This window comes from Lampetra fluviatilis, chromosome 35 (assembly GCF_964198595.1).
Source record: "Lampetra fluviatilis chromosome 35, kcLamFluv1.1, whole genome shotgun sequence".
NCBI classification, from domain to species: domain Eukaryota; kingdom Metazoa; phylum Chordata; class Hyperoartia; order Petromyzontiformes; family Petromyzontidae; genus Lampetra; species Lampetra fluviatilis.
Window position 1 is genome coordinate 2,067,935 of NC_136309.1, and position 16,325 is coordinate 2,084,259.

General features: G+C 53.6%; 1 protein-coding gene across 4 annotated transcripts in view; it reads left to right on the top strand.

Moving 5' to 3' along the window:
* STXBP4 (syntaxin binding protein 4) overlaps positions 1-16,325 on the top strand; it is a 52,977-nt gene that overhangs the window by 30,304 nt on the left and 6,348 nt on the right. For all 4 annotated transcript variants that reach the window (XM_078872683.1, XM_078872681.1, XM_078872684.1 and 1 more), the window contains exons 5-17: positions 3,678-3,752; positions 6,188-6,273; positions 7,563-7,698; positions 9,233-9,377; positions 9,894-10,000; positions 10,122-10,242; positions 11,133-11,196; positions 11,451-11,521; positions 12,400-12,496; positions 12,934-13,061; positions 14,192-14,272; positions 15,250-15,315; positions 15,991-16,173. In XM_078872683.1, coding sequence (XP_078728809.1) covers positions 3,678-3,752; positions 6,188-6,273; positions 7,563-7,698; positions 9,233-9,377; positions 9,894-10,000; positions 10,122-10,242; positions 11,133-11,196; positions 11,451-11,521; positions 12,400-12,496; positions 12,934-13,061; positions 14,192-14,272; positions 15,250-15,315; positions 15,991-16,173 — 1,360 coding nt within the window. The remainder of the gene's footprint in view (positions 1-3,677; positions 3,753-6,187; positions 6,274-7,562; positions 7,699-9,232; positions 9,378-9,893; positions 10,001-10,121; positions 10,243-11,132; positions 11,197-11,450; positions 11,522-12,399; positions 12,497-12,933; positions 13,062-14,191; positions 14,273-15,249; positions 15,316-15,990; positions 16,174-16,325) is intronic.

Sequence of the window (16,325 nt, forward strand, 5' to 3'; positions counted from 1 at the left end):
CACACAAACACTGCCAGCTTAGACAAAGACAAAGATCCCCCATATAGCATTAACAGACTTCGTTTGGGCAAATACTGTTAGGGGAGAGGGTGTTAAATAAACATAATCCTTCATTTATAATGTGCGTTGACAATTCTCTTTAGTGAAATATAATCCTAAATGGATTCGAGCAGAGCCTCGGCTTGTCTTTGTTGGCATTCTCAGAGAAAGATCTCAATTTTCTGCAGGCATTAATGGCTCTGATAAAAAAAAAATGTGCAACTCTATGGTATAATGATGCAAAGCCACTTAAATTGTTTACATTGTAAATGACACTTCTGCGATGATGATGATGATGATATATTTTTGTTCAGATATTTTTACTGCGATGATGATATCAGTAAATGATGGTGACACCGACGATGATGATTATGTAATGCGGGCGTAAGCGACCTTCCGGATGTGACGTCACGGGGGGTGGAGTCATGTGACGTGGGGGGAAGGTTCGGGTCCTTAAGCGGGTAAACCGGAAGGGGAAGGGAGTCGGGGTGTGAGCGGAAAAGAGTGAGGCCACGCGGGCGAGTGTGGAGAGGGGGGGCGCCGACGGCCATCGGGAGCCAACCCCGAAGATAAGAGGAAGCTGCGGAGTGGTGTGCAGCTGCAGAGGAGACAGCCAGAAGGGCTGCGTGTTAGAGGCAGCGGTGTGGCTGCCAGGAGGAGCTGCGGAGTGAGAGAGAGAGAGGGCTGCATGTTAGGGGCAGCGGTGTGGCTGCCAGGAGGAGCTGCGGAGAGAGAGAGAGACAGCAAGAGGCTGTCAGAGCTGCGGAGGGAGAGGAGTTGCAGCGAGTACAGCCAAGGGGGGCTGTGTGAGAGAAACAGCAGCGGAGCTGCTGTTGTGGATCGGGCCGACATTGGAGTCAGCACCGTGGAGAAGCTACAGAGTAAAGACAGCCGTGTGGGTGTACAGCACGAACCGAATAAAGGACACTGAGCCAGACATCGTGGTCCAGTCGTTTATTACACTGGTGTCGGAAGTGCAACGGCATGTCGAAACAAGTGAGGAAGAAAGTTAATCCGGCGCCTGCATCGGCTTCTTCGTCCGACGACGACGAACTCCCTCCAACCACGGATCCTGTTGGGGTGGTGGAGGAGAGCCCGGCTGAGGCGACCACGGGAACGGGAGTGGAGGATGTTGGCGCGGTGGCGGGTCCGTCGACATCATCAGACGCGGATCAACGATGGCAAGCGATGGCGGTACAACTGGAGGCACTTAAGGACGTCCTGGCGCATCTATGCCATCTCGTCGCGCCAGGGACGATGGATGATGCAATTGGTGCTCCGCGGGCCGCCACGTTGCCTGTCCTGCCGCCGCCATTGCCCACGCGGCAAGAGGCCGCCATTTTGCGCGCTCCGTGGCGCCAAACCGCCATCTTGGCCACGCCGCGGGCCGACGCCATTTTGAATTTGCCATCACAACCACCACCATTGGAAGACGGCGGGAAGAGGAGTCGGAGTCGCCACCTTACAACGGTTAAAGAATTTTCCGTCGGTGGGGACTGGAGCGCGTTCGCCTGCCGCTTCTTGGCGGCGGTACGCACAGCAAGATGGACCGATGCGGAGGCTTTGGAGGTGTTGCCGACTCTCCTGGACGACGAATCTGTCCGATTCTTCCGTTCCATAACGACCGATAAGAAGGCAACTTTATGTGGTGTTTTTCAAGAAATGGCCGATGCTTATGAGCCACCAGATGATGCGCATCGGCGATTCGCTCAACGACAACGAGCACCAGAGGAGTCGCCCGTGGCGTTCAGGGGTGCGGTGCTGGAGCTGGCCATGGCAGCTTATCCTGAGACGCCACAGGACCTGCTCGAGCCTCTCATATTAAGGAAAATGTTGGAGCTGTCTCGGGATCTAGGGATCCCCATGCCTGTGTGTGGGCATGAGAAGCTAACTTCCCGGACGGCTGCTAAGTGTCTCGATGCGCAATTCAACCTCCGTCGCTGGAAACAAGTGACGGCGTGGACGGGGGGGCCCGTCAAAGAAGGGGATGCGCTGGGTTGGAACCCTGCGCAGGCTGTCTATGTTCCGGATGACCGGGGCCCTCAACAACTGACGGCCGCCTCCGCTCCATGGACGGGACGCGGCGGGCCGAGACCGCGCGCGGCGCTACCAGAACGGGGCCGTCAGGAGGCGAGGCCTGCGCTTCGGCGCAACGACGCCGAATGTTTCCGCTGCGGGCGTAGGGGCCACTACGCCAGAGACTGCTGGGCCCGCTTCCCGGCTCCGCCGCAGCAGGAGGCCTCGGCACCGGTCAAGTCGGCTAAAGATCCTCCGAAACAGGCCGGCCGTGACATTGCGGGGGACGAGGGGCCCTGCTCGGAGGACGCCTGCCGGGTCTGCGGGACCTTCGAGCCCTGCAGCCCTTCCGACCCAGCTGCGGGCACGGTCACAGGACAAGCCCAAGACTAACTCTTTAGGGACACGGGACGGCGATGGACTTCCAGCTGCGACAGGGGGATTACCCCCTGTCATTCCTCGACTTTCATCGCGTTCCCGTTCTGCGAGTGGGCCGCCGACCGTCCGGGACGGGCCGGCGACCCGCACACGTTCCAAATCGCTTACGTTTCGTTGATTGTTGTTGTCTTGTTATTTTTTTTCTTACAGTTGTATTTATTGCATGCTTTTTGTACGTTCGTTGATGTTAATTGCGTTGTTGTTGTTGTTCTTGCTGTTACATTGTATGCTTAGTGTCCTTTAGGGGGGGAAGCTCGGTTCGCCGCATTACGATTTGCTATTGGTCAGCCGAGGTCGGCTGGGATTTTTCTACGGGGGAGGGTGGTGTAATGCGGGCGTAAGCGACCTTCCGGATGTGACGTCACGGGGGGTGGAGTCATGTGACGTGGGGGGAAGGTTCGGGTCCTTAAGCGGGTAAACCGGAAGGGGAAGGGAGTCGGGGTGTGAGCGGAAAAGAGTGAGGCCACGCGGGCGAGTGTGGAGAGGGGGGGCGCCGACGGCCATCGGGAGCCAACCCCGAAGATAAGAGGAAGCTGCGGAGTGGTGTGCAGCTGCAGAGGAGACAGCCAGAAGGGCTGCGTGTTAGAGGCAGCGGTGTGGCTGCCAGGAGGAGCTGCGGAGTGAGAGAGAGAGAGGGCTGCATGTTAGGGGCAGCGGTGTGGCTGCCAGGAGGAGCTGCGGAGAGAGAGAGAGACAGCAAGAGGCTGTCAGAGCTGCGGAGGGAGAGGAGTTGCAGCGAGTACAGCCAAGGGGGGCTGTGTGAGAGAAACAGCAGCGGAGCTGCTGTTGTGGATCGGGCCGACATTGGAGTCAGCACCGTGGAGAAGCTACAGAGTAAAGACAGCCGTGTGGGTGTACAGCACGAACCGAATAAAGGACACTGAGCCAGACATCGTGGTCCAGTCGTTTATTACAATTATATAATGACGATTATCGACGCGATGCGGATAAAATTAGTGATGATGATGATGATATATTATTGTTCAGATGTTTTTACTGCGATGATGATATCAGTAAATGATGGTGACACCGACGATGATGATTGTATAATGACGCGATGCGGATAAAAGTGATGATGATGATGACGATGGTATTGATCGTGACGATGATACCAGTGTTGATGGTCACGGGCGACGGCGCTGGTGACGAATCCCGCCGGGGACGTTGTGCGTGTGTCGCCGTAGGGCGGTCGACGTCCTGCGCCTGGCCTCGGCCAGCAGTCACATGTCGATGCTCATCTCTCGCGATGACGAGGCTCGGTGAGTGGCGACGGCTCTCCGCCCCGTGCGACCTCCTCCTCACTCCTCTTCTCCCGTGGGCTCCTCGGAGCGCTATGAACACAGCGACCCGAGTTCCATTCTGCTTACGACCAATAACAGTTGCAACTATCTGAACCCGTTATGGGCCTCCCCTAGCTCGACTCAGTCTTACAAATAGCACCTGGTGTGATGTGTAAACATCGGCACTGGAGAGACAGATGCAACTGGACGTGGTGCTCACCACCCACCCCCTTGTGTGACATGCTGGCCTTCAAAAGTGCTCACAAACGGCACTTGCCCCAATAGTGTTAAAGGCAATACAGGGATCTTTGTTTAGTTTTATAAGCCTAGTTTAATCTGCTTTTTTATTATAATTTGTATAATTGTCAAGCGGTCTTCAATGGGCACTCTAGCTCAGCGAGGTATCTTGTGTCGGCTTTGGTAAAACGAACGCTTGCGAGTGAGACAGCAATTGCTCTTAGTCTGCGTTCAGCAATGTGCTGATATGCCTTTGAAAATTGTCGGAGCTCGGCCACAATGAACACTGGCATACATTTGGGGGGGTCCCACGGTGGCGAGATGTTAAGTACCTCGCCTGGTTTACAGGAGGTTATGGGTTCGATCCCGATGCTGATGCCTGCATTTTTGGAGTTTGAAAGTTCTCCCCGTGGTCGCGTTGATTTTTCTCCATGTCCTCCGGTTTTTCCCTCCACATTTAGAAACATGCATTTACAGTGTATGGCTGCTATCAATGTCCACGTGTGACAAGCCACTTTGTTGAGCTATCATTTGTGGCCAGGTCACATCTGAAAAAGAGCTACATAGCTCAGTGCGGCTTACCTGGTAAAAAATAAAAAATAAAATACTTTCGTTTATTTTAATTGCGTGCACAATGAAGACCCTTGCAGCATCCGAGGGTCCCCGCAGGTGGCTGGGTGTGGGATGTTCCCCCGCTGTATTTAAGATCCGCCCAGCTTCATTGAATTAATCCGTTACTCTGCGTGGCACCGCAGTGCGCTTGAGGTGCTTATCTGGTGCCACTGGTCATACCCATGATGTTGCACACAGACTCTTTCCTACAAGGACTAATCTGCAAGGCCTTTATATCAAAGTTCAAAGTTCATTTATTAGGTATAGCCCTGTGAGCCATTCGGCTCTTGAATCGGGTGCAACCGCAACAAACAAAAAGACAAAAACATGAACAATAAAACATCTTAAAGTGACTATGTGCAAACAGAAAATCCAAGAAATCACGTCCCTTTGTGCGTCTCTCATAAGCCCCTCAATCTGTATAATTCGGGTCCTTTGACATGAGTCTGTGTGTGAGCTAATGAGTGAATGGGATGTCAAGTTGGAGATCGCAGAGTCTGTTCACCACTGTTGTGACGGTGCTGGCGCACGCCCGCAATCCAGCACTGCGGAGGTGAGGCTTGGTGGATCGCACGGATGTTGTGAAACTCTCTTGCCTGCCAGGAGAAGGCAAATACACAGCAAATGTGGATCCCACCCTGTTCCATCTGTATGGGAGAGTGTTCCCCCCTCGCGTGCGTGGCTTTCTGACCTGCCCCGACCGGACGTCTGTGAAAAATTGCATTGTAGCTCATCGGTATAAGTAAATATTCCGATTCTGGTTTTCTCCAAGACGCTCCGGGTTACTCCCGCATACAAGCATTCATCATTTGGACAATAACACCTTAATATAGAAGGCCACAGAGCTTGGACAATCGTTGGCGCTGGCTAACCGCGTGGATGCCTTGCTCGCCTGTTAGTGGTTCCTCGTGCCTTTGAGTCATTCTCTCTCTCTTCGAGAGCGAGTGAATACCGTACGGCAAGCTGCAAGTCAAAATTATCATCGTTATTGTGTTACTCATGACAATGTAAAACCGCAGTCCAGTGCTCAATGACTTATCACAGAAAAAATCCTCCGTAAAATATCAACCAAAATTTCGATTTAAAGCTTTCGTGACTGCAGGGATTCATCTTCTTGGTTCTTTCAGTAAAGTCACGTAGAAGGGAAATAATAAAATAATAAAAATAAAACATAATAAAATCATTCTCGCGACATTTCGTCCACAACGCAAGCAGCCGTCCTCAGGTGAAGAATGACCTGAGGACAGCTGCTTGCGTTGTGGCCGAAACGTCGTGAGAATTATTTTATTATGTTTTATTTAATTATTTTATTATTTCCCTTCTACGTGACTTTACCGAAAGAACCAAGAAGATTATATCAACCAAAAGTCAAGTTAATTGGATTTTTAGCTTTAACGTCTTGGGGGAACTACGGCCAAGAAGGCATAACAACTGGCGGGTTACCCCATTTGTCAGTGACGGAGAATTTGGAATTTCCCTCCTCCTCGCACACGCGCAAGAAACTTCACGGTGTGTGGCATGCGTGTGATCGCTCGCTGCACATCCCTCTTGCTTGTTGTGACCAGGAGAGAGTTCGCGGAGCTCCTGGAGAAGTACGCGAGCAACAGCGATGCCAGCTCGGCACACAGCTCCCCGACGACGCCCACGTTAGGTGCCCGCCTGCTCCCCTCTCCCTGGACACACACACACACACACGTACGCGCACACACATACACACGTGGTTTCACACACACACACACGTGGTTTCACACACACGTACGCACACACACACACACGTGGTTGCACACACACGTACGCGCACACACACACACACGTGGTTGCACACACATACGCGCACACACACACACACACACGTGGTTTCACAAACAAAGACAAAGATCCCCCCGTATAGCCTTAACAGACTGTTGGGGCAAGTGATGTTCGCGAGCAGCGTCTGAATTCACAGCATCTGAATGAGCTCATTCAGATGCTTTCTTTCCGACAGACCTGTTCTTCACCTGAGGACGGCTGCTTGCGTTGTGGCCGAAACGTCGTGATAATTGTATTTTATTATGTTTCATTTTTATTATTTTATTATTTCCCTTCTAAGTGACTTTACCGAAAGAACCAAGAAGATGCCGACGGTTATTTGTATAATGCACAGTGGCTGTGTGCTCTTCACACACGTGTTGTGTGTTGTTGTTGTTGTTGTTGTTGTTGTTGTTGTTTTAAACTTGTGGTTTTCTGGCCTGCACTGTTATTCAGTTGAGGCTGGTTTCCTGTTCGGTTACAGATTTGATTGTTGGTTGTGGGACCTGATGCAGGCAGTGATGAGAAGGAAACCGGCACTAACTGGACACGTGTAGGATGGACATTAAAAGCGTGCTGCTGTTGTTGTTGTTCGGAAAAAAGGATGGAACCGGAAAGAGAGGGAGACCTCACAGAGAATGACTTGACGATGACAACTTCACAAGAGATTGGTGCCAGAAAGATGTGGCATGACTTAAGCATATTGGCACAAAGAAAGTGGAAACAAATGACGAAATGTCCAGTGGACACCTACAGGTTCTATCTGCCCATAGATCGTGACGATGATGATGATATAGTAGTAGGTTTTTACCCTTTCAACTGGTACAAAAAACTGACACCTTTATACAAGGGATCATGTTTGCAATAACCACAACACAAGCAGTCAAAAATGCAAACAAAAAGAAACAACTCTGATAATGATGTTGATATGCACTGTCCTTGAAGTTGATTGGTCCACACCCGAGACAGCTTTTCTTAGAGCCTAGTCTCCATTGGTGTTGGACCAGATGACGGCAAAAGGCGTACAACTCAAAAACAGTAAAAACCTATTACTATATATTTCCACCGGTTAAGGAGGTCTCATAGTGATAATGATGATGATGATGACGATGTGGTCACGTGCTGCTGCCCCCCCGCCCCTCCACGGTGCAGGAAAGTTCCTGGACAGCACCTCGTCGGCTTCGTCGTCCCGATCCCCGAGTCCCCTGCTCAGCCCCAAGGACAGCCTGAGCCACACCTCGGGAGCGTTCCCGGCCTCGCGCGACTCGCGAGCCACCACGCCCAGCAGGTGCGCACTCACAAACAAAAACAAAGATCCCCCGTGTAGCCTCAATAGACTGGGGGGCAAGTGCTGTTCACGAGCACCTATGAAGGCCGGCACGGCACACGAGAGGGTCGGTGGCCAGCACCACGCCCAGCAGGTGCCCACGCAACAAACAAAAACAAAGATTTTTTTTGATTTAAAGCTTTCGTGACTGCAGGGATTCATCTTCTTGGTTCTTTCGGTAAAATCACGTAGAAGGGAAATAATAAAATAACAAAAATAAAACATAATAAAATAATTCTCACGACGTTTCGGCCACAACGCAAGCAGCCATCCTCAGGTGAAGAACAGGTGTCGGAAAGACACTGTCTCTTCAGGTGAAGAACAGGTCTGTCGGAAAGACACTGTCGTTTTCCGACAGACCTGTTCTTCACCTGAGGACGGCTGCTTGCATTGTGGCCGAAACGTCGTGAGAATTATTTTATTATGTTTTATTGTTATTATTTTATTATTTCCCTTCTACGTGACTTTACCGAAAGAACCAAGAAGAAAAAACAAAGATCCCCCGTGTAGCCTTAATAGACTGGGGGGGCAAGTGCTGTTCGCGAGCACCGATGAAGGCCTGCACGGCACACGAGAGGGTGGGTGGCCAGCACCACGCCCGGCCGCCTTTGTCTCCTCGTAGCGATGTTTACGCTTCGTACCAAGTACTAACTTGAGGCTGAGTCGACATAGGGGAGGCCCAGGTCCGGGAATCGAACTTGGGTCGCCGGGTTCATAGTGCAGGACGCTAATCGCTGCTCCACCGCTTCCCACACACAAGCACACACACACGCGCGCAGACACAAGCGATCGCCGCCCCTCGTCGATTCTCATCATGGTCTGCGAAACGGGTCTCAAAACAAGTCTCCCACCGCGTTGGTTTTAGGGTTCCCCATTAAAAATGTAAGATACGTTTCATGAAATGTGGACATGCACGCACCGCAGTCTCAGCTCATCTCTGATAATATATGGGCATTGTCTTTGAAACTGATTGGCCTACACCAGAGACAGCCTTCTTTATGGCCTTGTCTAACCAGTGTTTGACCAGAGAACGCCAAAAGGCGAACACACAGAGCATGTTTGTGTGCATGTTTTGCCGCAAGCATGTGCAGTCAATGCAGACTTGATGCCTTGCAAACGGCATCTATTCGGTGTTTGAACATCTTAACACCCCCTGTTTTATTGCCAGAAGGGGTGAAAACCTATTCTTATTTTTTTCATCACTTTGATATCGGCAAAAAAGGTCCCAAAGATAGAAATTCAAAGTATATGAAGTGTAAAATCTTAGAATTTCGCTGGCACATTGCATTATGGGTAAAACATATGGGTAAAAAAATACATAAGTAGAAGGACGAACCAGTCCCCTATTATACATATCAGACGACGTACGCGGCACGTTTTGCTGACAGGTTTGCGTGGAGCATGTTCGGATACTGGGGCCGTGCAGCTCACACTTTGATCGCTGGGCCCTGAGATGCCACTCTAAGATCGGAGCGGGGGGTTCGTTTTCCCGCAGCCCACAGAGTGAGAGCGGCGCCATCCAGGTGGTCTCCCTGGCCAGGACCTCGGGCCTGGGCATCACCCTCATGGGCGGCACGAACCGCCCCGACGGGCCCATGGTGTACGTGCAGGAGGTGCTGCCGGGCGGCGACTGCCACAAGGTTCGTCACGCTCGTTGTTGTGCCGCGCTCGTTGTTGTGGCGCGCTCGTTGTGCCGCGCCCGTTGTGCCGCGCCCGCTGTGCTCTCGCCACCACCACGTCGCCGAGAGGCACGGTGATCCTGTACACCCTCCATAAATAGCGCACAAAGTTCTCTACTTTTATCGTTGTCGTCATCAGTCGTGATTTATCGACTGTGAGATGAAGGCCTCCACAAGCCATCGGCCATCTCTCACGGCCGCATGATGCAACAATCCATGCAGCTCCAGCGCGCATGAGCAGATCTCATCGCTCGATCTCCGCGATGGACGTCCTCTAAGGCGCGCGTTCCCTCTCGTGGTGTCCACTCGAGTCATCACGACCGCCGGCTATTGTCCCTCCAGAATGGGCATGTGAGGACAGGGGACCAGCGTTGCGAATTGCTGGGTGCAACCGGTGGTGACTCTGTAAGAAGGGCAAATTAGACTGGGCATCAGCGTGGACTGGGCATCAGCGTGCCGGTGGTGTCCTGCCCGCAGGACGGGCGCGTGAGACCAGGGGATCAGCTCGTGGCCATCAACAAGGAGTCGCTCATGGGCATCACTCACGAAGACGCCAAGGGGCTGCTGACTCGCACCAAGCTTCGGTGAGCTGCACGCGACACTCGGATAAAAACCGGGGAGCCGAGACGGCTCCGGGCGTGGAGACGTTGGCACCATTGGAGACCCCATCCTCATCCCCCATGTGTCGCCCTGTGCGCTATGCAGCACGGACGCCGGCGTGGAGATCGCGTTCATCCGAGGGAAGGGTCCCCCGTACTCAAGCGCCCTCCACAGCGTGGCGCTCTACTCCTCGCAGCCCGGCATCCCCAGCACGCAGCCCAAGCAGGTACAGCACAGGCAGGTGCAGCCTGGCCATGTGCAGCCTCGCCAGGTACAGCACAGGCAGCTGCAGCCTAGCCATGTGCAGCCTCGCCAGGTACAGCACAGGCAGCTGCAGCCTAGCCATGTGCAGCCCAAGCAGGTACAGCACAGGCAGCTGCAGCCTAGCCATGTGCAGCCCAAGCAGGTACATCACAGGCAGGTGCAGCCTAGCCATGTGCAGCCTCGCCAGGTACAGCACAGGCAGCTGCAGCCTAGCCATGTGCAGCCTCGCCAGGTACAGCACAGGCAGCTGCAGCCTAGCCATGTGCAGCCTCACCAGGTACAGCACAGGCAGCTGCAGCCTAGCCATGTGCAGCCTCGCCAGGTACAGCACAGGCAGCTGCAGCCTAGCCATGTGCAGCCTCACCAGGTACAGCACAGGCAGCTGCAGCCTAGCCATGTGCAGCCTCGCCAGGTGCAAGCACAGGCAGGTGCAGCCCAGGCAGGTGCAGCCCAGCAGATGCAGCCCAAGAAGGTGCAGCCCAATGATTCACTGCTTGCCAGCTACTATTGACTAGTACAACTCACGTCTTTTTTCAAAGTGGAGGTCCACCTTACAGGCGGTGGTTGAACAGATTCCTGAGAGGCACATACAGGAATATATTTTTTTAATGACATTAAAAAGTACCAAAACAAACGCACGTGACATTTTCCTTAACTCTGTAAAAAGGAGAGCCCTGTGGGTTTGGAAGGTTTCCAGTTCTGCCTGTGGTCCACAGACCCTTGCTTAACAAGTGGCGTTACTGATGGTTTTGTTCATAAATCCGTCACGATGTTGTCACCACTTCGCTTCAGGGTGCCATCAGAGTTTAGAATGAGCTGTGGAATAACCTTCACGTCGTTGTGTCGTTGCAGGGAAAATCTCGGCAAGGCTTGGCGCCCATACCAGTCATCAACTCGGCAGGGTCCACACACGCCGGTATAGCATTCATGAAGAAAAAGACACATCACGTGGTGTTGTGGCAAATCCTGTTACCGAGCACCTGTTGCGGTTATCACGGCACACCAGGGGACGATGTGGCCAAGCACTCACGCCCGGCTGCCTTTGTCTCGCCAGTGCTGACTTGTTAAAACACACCGCACCGGGTACTACTCATTGAAGGCCGAGCCGATGTGGCCACCTCTGTTGACGTGTTCTCCGGAGAGACGAACGAGCGCCCGTTTGTGTCACAGGGGGGCGGCTCTTGAGCAGGAAGCTGTCGTTGGACCCACACGTGCGGCTCAAGGTGGACAAGCTGGAGCTGGTGAGAGAGGGGTCCCACGGGTCCTCGCAGACAAAACAAATCGGCCGCCCGCGTGTGTCCTACCTGGGCGTGCGAGATTCCAGAGCTAGTGGCCCTAACTCTCGTCCTGTGTAGCTCTGTAAGTGTGCTGCATGCTGTGTCTGTCTGTTCTCTTCTGTGTGCGTGTGTGGGTTTGTGTGCGCGGGGAGCGGTAGTGTAGCGGTTAGCATGGTGCGGTACGAACCCGGCGCCCCGAGTTCGATTCCCGTTCGCGGTAGACACCTGTGGCGATTATCTGAACCGGTCCTAGGCCTCCCCTAGATCCACTCAGACTCAAAATTAAGTACCTGGTACGGGTGTATAAACACATCGCCACTGGGGAGACAAAGGCAGTCGGGCGCGGTGTTGGCCACCAACCCCCTAGTGTGTTGTGCCAGCCTTCACAGGTGCTCGCTAAGAGCACTTGCTCCAATAGTCTGTTAGGGCTATACGGGGGGTCTTTATCGTTGTGCTGTATGTATGTGGAACTTCTTTTGCACCGTACATAGCCAACTGTGGTAATCAGTGGTGCGGGGAAAGCATACAAAACTAACCATAAAGCAGTTCTAGAGAAATACGTTTTTAATAAAGATTTAACAGTGCATTGCTCCAGTAGCTTCCAATATGGGAAGGAAGAGCATTCCAGATGGCCGCAGAGGTGCACCTAAAAGCGTGCGATGAAGTAACCGTCTTTGTTCGATGACCAGCCAAAAGCCACTGCGAGGATGACCGGAGTTCGCCTGATGATGGTCGATGCTCCTTGTAAACTGGCTCGAGACGCACGTGTGCGCTGCCTGGCCCCGCTGGTAATCGAGTGATGGCGTGGTGTGGTGACGTGCGGTGCCGTCTTGCGGTGTCAGGCGCTGCGCTATCTGGGCGTGGAGGCGCGGGAAGAGCAGCAGGAGGCACTCCGCGAAGCTCTGCAAGTGGATTCGCGCGGAACGGTCAAGTACGGAGGTGAGAAGCTCGCTCCCCTCCCAATCTGGAGCCCACTCCCAGGCTGCATCTGTGCATATCAATGTGTGCGTATGTAAGTGTGTTGAACTTGTATCGCACCGTATGGAGCCAACCGTGCTAATCGGAGGTGTGGGTACCGGTAGTGTGCTGCTCTGCACTACGAACCCGGGTGACCACAGTTCGACTCCTGCTCACAGTCTAAACCAGTGACGATTATTTGAACCGGCCCTGGGCCTCCCATAGGTCGACTCGGTCTCAAATGAGTACCTGGTGCGGTGTGTAAACATCAACACTGGGGAGACAAAGGCGGTCGGGCGTGGTGCCGGCCACCCACCCCCGCCTCGTGTGCAGTGCCGGCCTTCATTAGGTGTTCGCGAACAGCACTTGCCCCAACAGTCTGTTAAGGCTACACGGGGGGTCATTGTCTTTGGTCGCAGACTTTGTGCGGGCAGCTCGCCAGGTGTTCCGGCTGCAGCTGGAGGAGATGGGGCCGGATCAGGGCGCGGTGCTGGTCGGCACGAGCGAGCTGGCCGCCCTGCTGGAGCCGCTCTCCCCACTCGGCCGGGTCAGAGCCGCACGACGGGCGAGCGGCGCTCGTCACCGGGACGATCGCTTGCTCCGCGTGTTGTCGCGTCACCGTCACACGAACCCCATCCCCTCCCCCCCCCACCAGAATGCCTGTAGGGTGGTGCCCAGTACGTACCAACGTTTCATTTACGCGACAAACATTATCAGAGTTATGTTTTTTGTTTGCATTATGACTGCAGGTATTGTGGTCTGTGCAAACATGACTTCGTAAAAAAGGTGTAAATTTTGTTGCCAGATAAAAGGGTAAAAAAACAATTATCAACCTCCATAATTGCCAGGAATGTGGGGAGGCCTTCATCCAGCAGTCGAAGGGCTGAAAATTGACCAACAATCTTGATTGGCCGAACACCTGTGTACCCAGAGGGAGCAGCTGGTCTGGTGATTGGTCTATCGGGGCTTCATACGCCTTTGCAACCTGCCGCAGACTAGATAGAGACGTTTACAGTTAATTTTGTTTACGGAAAATGCATAGAAGTCGAGTATATGTTTTTGAACGTGCATATGTGGGTGACTCTGCTGTCTGCAATTCCCTGCCCTCTCCACCGGCCTCACTGCCAATTCCTTCTCCCTGTGCAAGCTCTAGGCTCAAGGCCTTCCTCTCCTCCTCTGTCTGTGACCTGAGTCTCCGTCTATCTGAGGTGTCCTTTATTGCTCGTATTTACAAATACCCTCATCTAATTTTTCCTCTCTGCCCTGTAGTTTTCCACCGCGCGTTTTATCCCCTTTCGGAAAAATAAATAAATCCTACAACGATATCACTCTTGTTCAGTTACCTCTGTGCATGTTCTCCCATTTTAAAGCCTTGTGAGACGCAGTTGCATTTAGACGCATCATGAAGTTCACTTTTAGTTTTCCGTGTGTGTGTCTTTGCTTGTACGTACGTTTCTAAAGTTGCATGATGCCCACGCACGTGTGCACACGTTCGCCAATAGGTGCTCGCTAACCAGCACTTGGCCGCAGCAGTGTGCCGAGGTCACACGTGTGTGACCTTTGTCTTTGTGCATGTACGTTTAACCACATGCTTGTCAACGGGTTGCTCGCTATGACGGCGCTTTGCCCCCCCTAACAGTCTACGGGTGACCTTTGACCTCCGTTGTTTGTGTGCAGGGCTTGGGCAGCGACGATGGGGAAGCGGAGCGCCTCAGGAGGGAGAGGGATGAAGCTCTCTTCGAGAACCACAGCCTCAAGGTGAGAGCCCCCTCGTGGGCTCAGTCAGCGAGCCCCCTTCGTTGGCCTGGAGCAGGCGCGACCGGGCCGGGCGCGAGCAGTCGATACGATCCGTACAACAAGCTGCGTGTTTGTTGTACGGATTGTGTCGTGTTCATTTTTCCACCCCCCTCCCCACACCCATCTCCTCTTAGAATGATGGTTTACCCCACCCCCCTTCGCCCCCTCCCTCCTCTCCCCCCACCCCGGGTTTCTGTCCCCTTCCCCAGGAACGATCGACACGTTGCACCGACCTTGCTTGGCTACCACAACAAAAACATCAAAAAAATTATATAAAAGTATTTATTTTATTTTACCAGGCAAGGCCCACTGAGACTCGTATAGCTCTTTATCACAAATGATAGCCCAACGAAGTGGCCTATCGTCACGTGGAAATGTATAGCAGCAGCTAAATGACCTCAACGCACAGTCGATTCTAAAATGTGGAGGGAAACACCGGAGTACCGGAAGAAAAATCAACGGGACCACGAGGAGAGAGAGAGACACGCAAACTCCAAATATACAGGCGTAAGGGTCGGGATCGAACCCACGATCTCCAATATACCAGGCGAGGTAGTTAACATCTCGCCACTCATAATAAATGTTTTTGGGTTAGATCGTGTAAGTGTCAATGTGTCATAACCCTCCACCACCCGACACAGCCAGTAAGGGTTGTCACGTAAACAGCGCGCCAATGAGTTACTACTTCAGCTCACCGGTGTGTTGGAGAGTAAATCCACAACATTTACAATTTGAATACTGTGACGTTTCGCTGGTAATTACATCCAGCATCATCGGGCAATTTTCCATAATAGTGATGCAATCCACCTGCTTTTGGTGTTAAATAGAGCAAGATGACGTCATCACTGAACCCATCAGGGCCCTGTCCGAGTCGTCCGCCGGTGCGGCCGGTGGTTCCGCGTACGCGTTGTGCTGACTGGGGCTCGCGCGTTCAACAGGCCCGGCTGAGCGAGGTCGAGCACTCGAGCAAGGATCTGCATGAGGAGCTGCAGAAGGCAAAACAGGTGAGGGCCACCGTGAAAGTCCCGCGGAGTCGGAGTGATATCAACACACGGCGCCGCCACGGTCCTTCGCACCAGCAACAACCGCCATTCGCCACTAAGTGGCGGTGACGTCACCACGACGCTTGTGCCAGGCTACGTGCACGTTGAGGCCACGTGAAGTGTCGAATGCCCGCCGGCAGGAGGTCACGGGGCAGACCCAGGTGCCACGGGTCGACTGACTGAGATGACTGAAATGACTGGCCGATGCACCACCTGTGCCCCCTACTGGGCCAACCAGCACCAGCAGCAACCACATGTTTACTGTTGCAGAGTATTTTTTTTTCCCAGCAAAGCCTTGGGAGGCTCCTGCTAAATGTTTCATGGTCGGAGGCGACGATCGCTGTTGTGCGTTTCCCAATCAGAATCAGAATCTTTATTTAGACTCGAGGAATCCGATGAGCCACGAAGCTATTTTTCATAGCTGTCCAGTAGTTTGCGAGCAGATTTGTTTTGCGACGTCACGTGGCTTCTTAACACGTCGACCGAGAGACAAGACGGGGGGGGGGGGGGGGGGGCGTGCAGGGGGCGCGCGTATTTCACCATTAATTCGCCCGCAGCATTACCCAGGGCGGCCTGCCAGATTCGAATCGACGAGCCGCGAACGCGCTCCCGCTGGTCCGTGTCCGCCCCTCGCAGGAGGCGCAGGCGGCGCTGGAGGAGAGCCGCGCGCTGCGGAACCGCGTGCACCTGGCGGAGGTGGCGACGCGGCAGGCGCACAGCATGGAGCAGGACTACGAGGAGGTGGTGCGCCTCCTGGAGATCGAGCTGTCCGACGTCAAGGGCCAGCTCATCGACCTCGAGCGCAAGGAGGCCGCCAAGGTGCGGCGGCGCGAGCGGGCGGCCCCCGGGGCGCGAGCGACACGAGAGAGAGAGAGAGAGAGCGAGGAAAGCCTCGCGGAGTCTCATGACTCTTTTCAGGAGGGCCTTGTCACGTCATGTTTTTCCCGGTAGCGATGCTTGCTATGGTAATA